This window comes from Emiliania huxleyi (assembly GCF_000372725.1).
Source record: "Emiliania huxleyi CCMP1516 unplaced genomic scaffold EMIHUscaffold_839, whole genome shotgun sequence".
Classification (NCBI taxonomy): Eukaryota; Haptophyta; order Isochrysidales; family Noelaerhabdaceae; genus Emiliania; species Emiliania huxleyi.
This window is the reverse complement of record NW_005195742.1, coordinates 13,529-17,829: the sequence shown is the minus strand read 5'-3', so window position 1 is coordinate 17,829 and position 4,301 is coordinate 13,529. Positions and strand designations below refer to the sequence as shown.

Genomic DNA, 4,301 nt, shown 5'->3' with positions numbered 1-4,301 from the left:
GGACCGGCCGCGAGGTGTGGTGGCCGTGCTCGAGGCACGCCTGTGGACGCGTGCCGTGGACGTGTCGGGGACGCGTCCTGCGTGCGCGCCAGACCCCCCCCCTCCTCCCCCGGGGGACGGCGCACCCAATTAGCGCCACACCGCGCCGCCCACTCTCGCTTGTCCGCGTCGCTGTAGCCGGAGAAGCCGGCCGACTGCGGGCAGCTGCCAAAGTACCTACGCGAAGGCCCCAGGGGGCTCCGAGCAAGTTCCGAGAGGGTTGAGAGGCCGACTGGGCAGCGGCTAGAGCACCTGAAACAGGCATCGCCACGGGAGCGAAGGTCCTGCGGGCGGGTGGTCTGACCGGCGAGGAGGGCTGCGGCGGCGAGCTCACCACGACGGGGCCTCGCACATGCCTCGGCCCTGGTGCTCCCAGTCTGACGGGCAAGGCGCCTGCTCACACCGCGCGGGCCACTATGGAGACGCGCCGCCCACCGCCGGCCCGCCACCGCCGGGCGGGCTGAGCGGTAGCAGGGCGGTGTGGGCAGACACTGTGATGGACGAGAAGGCGTTGCATTGGGGTGGCGAGAGGGCGTGACGGCCAGGGCCCACAGGCCGTCCCGACTCCGTAGCGGTGGCGGTGGCGGTGGCGGTGGCGGTGGCATGGCCGTGGAAGAGTGAGGGGCGTGGGGTAGAGGGATGCGGGGCAGAGAGTGCCGTGTAGTCGCGCGCACAGCCCGAGGTGGCGGAGAAGGAGAGGAGGGCGACGATGCAATCGTGCAGCATGTGCCTGTGCGTCGTGCTCGGGACGTCCCGCGGGGCGTGGCACGGGCAGCGCGAGCCAGCCGCGCGCGCATGGGAGAACGGCACAGGCCGCGACCACACAGGGGTGTGCAGGGAAGGAGTGTGATGCTAGCCGTCTCGGCTGCGTTGCGCGCACATGAAGCGTCGCATCCGCACGCCGAGCGCCGCGCGAGCCTCAAAGCCGAGCTCCTCGGGGAGGCCGACTGGGCTGCCTGAGGAGGCGCGGGCGCGAGATTCGGACGTGCCGCCGAGCTGCTTCCTCCCCGCGGCGCCGGGCGGCGCCTCCAGCAGACATGCGCAGCTTGGAGAGCGAGTCGGTGGGCCGGAGCTGCTCGCGTCCAGTCTCGTCGGTGAGTTCGACGACAACCTCGGAGCACGGCGTCGACGGGAAGACCACGTCCAGGTTGATCGACAGCGTGTTGGAGTGCTCGGACGTCGCCTGCCGCAGCGGCGCAGGGCGGCGGCGGGGGGGGCTCGGCTCTGGCTATGGGAGGTCCGGTCTGGGAGGCTCGGCGCTGGGAGGCTCGGCGCTGGCCGTCAGGGCCTGGTGCGCCGGTGGCGGTGGGCCGCGGGGGTGGTGGCCGCGAAAGCACAGCGGATGGAATTGCCATCTGGTGGGCGGTGTCCGCCTGTGGCACGAGCCTCTCGTCGGTGACGACGCGCCAGCAGTCGGAGAGCTCAGAGGCACCGGCCCAGAGGACGAAGAGCAGCGAGGCGGCCGAGATGACGCCACCGCTCAAGGTGCGCTCCGTCAGCCCCGGCTGGGTCTTTGGGAAGAAGTCGAGGCTCTGCATGTGCACGCAGGGGGTTGTCAGGCGAGGTCTCGCGGCGGCTTGGCTGGGGGTCTCTCGCTCTCTCTAAGAGGGTAGGACTCTGACCTGTTCCGACCTTGATCAGACCGAAGCTGATGAGTACAGACCTGTTCAGACCGTCAGGTCGGGGTGTGTCGGAGTGTTCACGGCCCGGCGCCGCCGATTCACAGTCATCACGTCGCTGGCTTCCGCGTGCGTCCCCTGACGTCTCGTCTGCGGCCACAACTCTGACCGCCGCCACGCCTCTCGGCATGGACGCTGCCGGCGGCGACGAGCTGCCGCTGGGCGCGGAGGCGGCGGCCGAGGCGGCGGCGGCCGAGGCGGAGGCGGCGGCCGAGGCGGAGGCGGCGGCCGAGGCGCCTGCGGCGGCGACCGAGGTGGTTGAGGAGGAGGCGGAGGAGGCGGCGGAGGCCGCGGCTCCGGAGTCGGCGGCGCGGCCGGAGAATGCGCTGGAGGCGGACACGTCGCCATCACCAGGGCATTCGCCGGATGCGGAGGCGGCTGAGGAGGGAAGAGACAAGCCGGCCGAGACGACGGCGGCGGCCGAGCCGCCTCAGGCAGGAGAGCCGCCGGTGGTGGAGACGCTCGAAATTTCCACCGACATGATCCTCGTCACGATTTCGGGCCGCTCGGTTGCGCGGCTGCAGAACCAAAACCTCACGAAGGCAGCTGGCAAGGAGATCGAAACCTTCTCGCGCACCACCAGCGTGGACGTCAAGCCTGGCACCACCACGTTTGCCAGCCTCGTCGAAGCGGCGGTGCAGACCTCATTGGCAGGCTCCTCTCCTTCGCCGCCAACGCCCATGACGCTGGTCTCCAGGTCCACAGTTGGAATTAGCCCGAGCAGCGCCTCGGCTGCGTCAATGTGGCGGTGGCGTTCCGCCTCGTCTACAATCATCTCGGCCGCGGCACGGAGGAGTATGGACGGGCCGGAGGCATCGTCGTCTTCGCCGTCGAGTGTTGTCTCCGTTGCGGCCGGGGCGACCGGGGCCTGGGCCGGGGCCGCTTCTTCGAACATGGTCCGATCACGGAAGGAACATAGGTTCGAGCATGGTCGGAACATGGCCTGATCACGAAAGGATCAAGGTCCGGAAATAGGGCCGTCACCACGGGCCCCATCTGTTCCGACCGTGATCGGACCTTGATCCGACCGTAATCAAAGTGATGACGGTCTGAACAGGTCTGTACTCACGTATGGTCTGATCAAGGTCGGAACAGGTCAGAGTCCTACCCTCTTCTCTCTACGGTTCGCGTATGCCGCAAGAAGGACTCTCACACCCTCTTACCCCTACCCTACGCGTGCGAGCCGCGTGTGAGTACGGAGGGGCCCATTGCAAGGCCATACCGACACTATCTTGATCATCAGTCAGGGGTTGCCTAAATCGTATCACGTGTGAGCCCGTCGTATCTGGTCTCGTACTCGAGTACTCCTTCGATAGCACACGTCGCATCTGTAACCATGTGGATTTGTCGATTCCTTCTTTTCCGCAACGACCCCTGGAATTGCGACTCGCCGCTTTCCTCCCGCTGTGATTCTGTGTGAGCTCTGTGTCTTGATTTGCCAACAACAAACCTACACACAAAGGCTCATTTCTTTCGGTGACAAGGCAAACTTCTTTTCCGTGGTTGTCAAATTCTTTGCGACCGCCTGTGTTGTAAAATTCTTTTCCGACGTCCCTGAAGAAGTCTGCCGACGAGGCGTCCTCCGTCCTCACAAACCATGCACTGCTCGTCAGCAGGAAAGTAGCACTGCTCGGCTCTTCAAAGGGAGTGCTGTTCAGAGAGAGAGATTTTTAGCAATACCAAACAACTCTAACACTCACACGTAATTTGGGGCCTGGAGCCCTGTTCACGCGCGCGCGAGACGTGCAGACAGGGTTGCCAGGTGAGAGCGAATGGCGCGGTTCACGCCTCGCACAACAGAGGGAGAGATGCGCTCTGCATGGTGGGACATAAAAGAGAGCGAGTACTTGGGCGAGTAGGCCGTGCGGTCAACGCTGCCGCGCGCAACTTTGCGCGCGAGGCGGCGCAGCTTGAGAACGGCGGTGGGCGAGAAACCGCCGCCGAACGTCTCGTGGAGCAGCAGGTTGAAGTTGTTGCGCTTGACAAAAATCGCGTCGTGGTAGAAACCGCGATGCGCCTTGACGTAGCCGTGGCCGGTCTTGTGGGAGAAGGGTTGGCTGGGCTGCCCGCGCGCCTTGCAGCCCATGTTCAGGCGGCGGGCCTTCTCTTCGGTGTTGCCGAAGGCGTAGGAGTGGCCGACGGAGGCGGGCGTGCCGCCACTCGAGGCGTTGCCAACGCCCGTCGAGGAGGTCTTGAGGAGGGGCGTCCAGAGCTTGATCTCATTTACTTCATCGCATCCTCCTGCGAGGTCAGTCTTGTTCTGCGAGGTCAGTCTTGTACCCCTCATTGTACTGCCGGGTGAGCTCTGGTTTCTCCTTGTCGCCGTGCACGACCGGCGCGTTGGCCGGGGCGCGCATCGCGTCCGCCCAGGCGGCGAGGACGCCGTCGTGGGGCCGCCGGTGGTGGGCCTTGTTGTAAAGGTAGTCGCCGAAGAAATCGACTGGCATGCCCCGCTCGAGCGCGACCCGAAGGGTGGGAAGCGCCGCGGAGAGCCAAAGGCCGAGCTTCCGCTGGAGCTCGTCCTGGAGGGTGTCGGAGGAGAGGGCGGTGGCGTACGTACCGTCGACACGGACATCGAAGGCC

At 66.1% G+C, this 4,301-nt stretch overlaps 1 protein-coding gene across 1 annotated transcript; it reads right to left on the bottom strand.

Moving 5' to 3' along the window:
- Positions 1 to 1,590, bottom strand: EMIHUDRAFT_372285 (hypothetical protein). Its single transcript, XM_005758822.1, has 7 exons — positions 1,413 to 1,590; positions 1,066 to 1,222; positions 920 to 995; positions 697 to 769; positions 292 to 432; positions 126 to 216; positions 1 to 40 (listed from the first exon to the last, which is right to left on the bottom strand). The coding sequence occupies exons 1-5, from the start codon at positions 1,575 to 1,577 to the stop codon at positions 370 to 372; spliced, it is 534 nt and encodes a 177-aa protein (XP_005758879.1). The 5' UTR covers positions 1,578 to 1,590; the 3' UTR covers positions 1 to 40; positions 126 to 216; positions 292 to 369.
- Positions 1,591 to 4,301: the final 2,711 nt, after the last annotated feature.

Coding starts and splice junctions, on each gene's coding strand:
- EMIHUDRAFT_372285 (XM_005758822.1), bottom strand. CDS start 1,577: ATGCAGAGCCTCGACTTCTTCCCAAAGACCCAGCCGGGGCTGACGGAG. Junction 996..1,065: donor GCTGCGCATGTCTGCTGGAG/GCGCCGCCCGGC, acceptor GCGCCTCCTCAG/GCAGCCCAGTCGGCCTCCCC. Junction 770..919: donor GTGCGGATGCGACGCTTCAT/GTGCGCGCAACG, acceptor CACGACGCACAG/GCACATGCTGCACGATTGCA.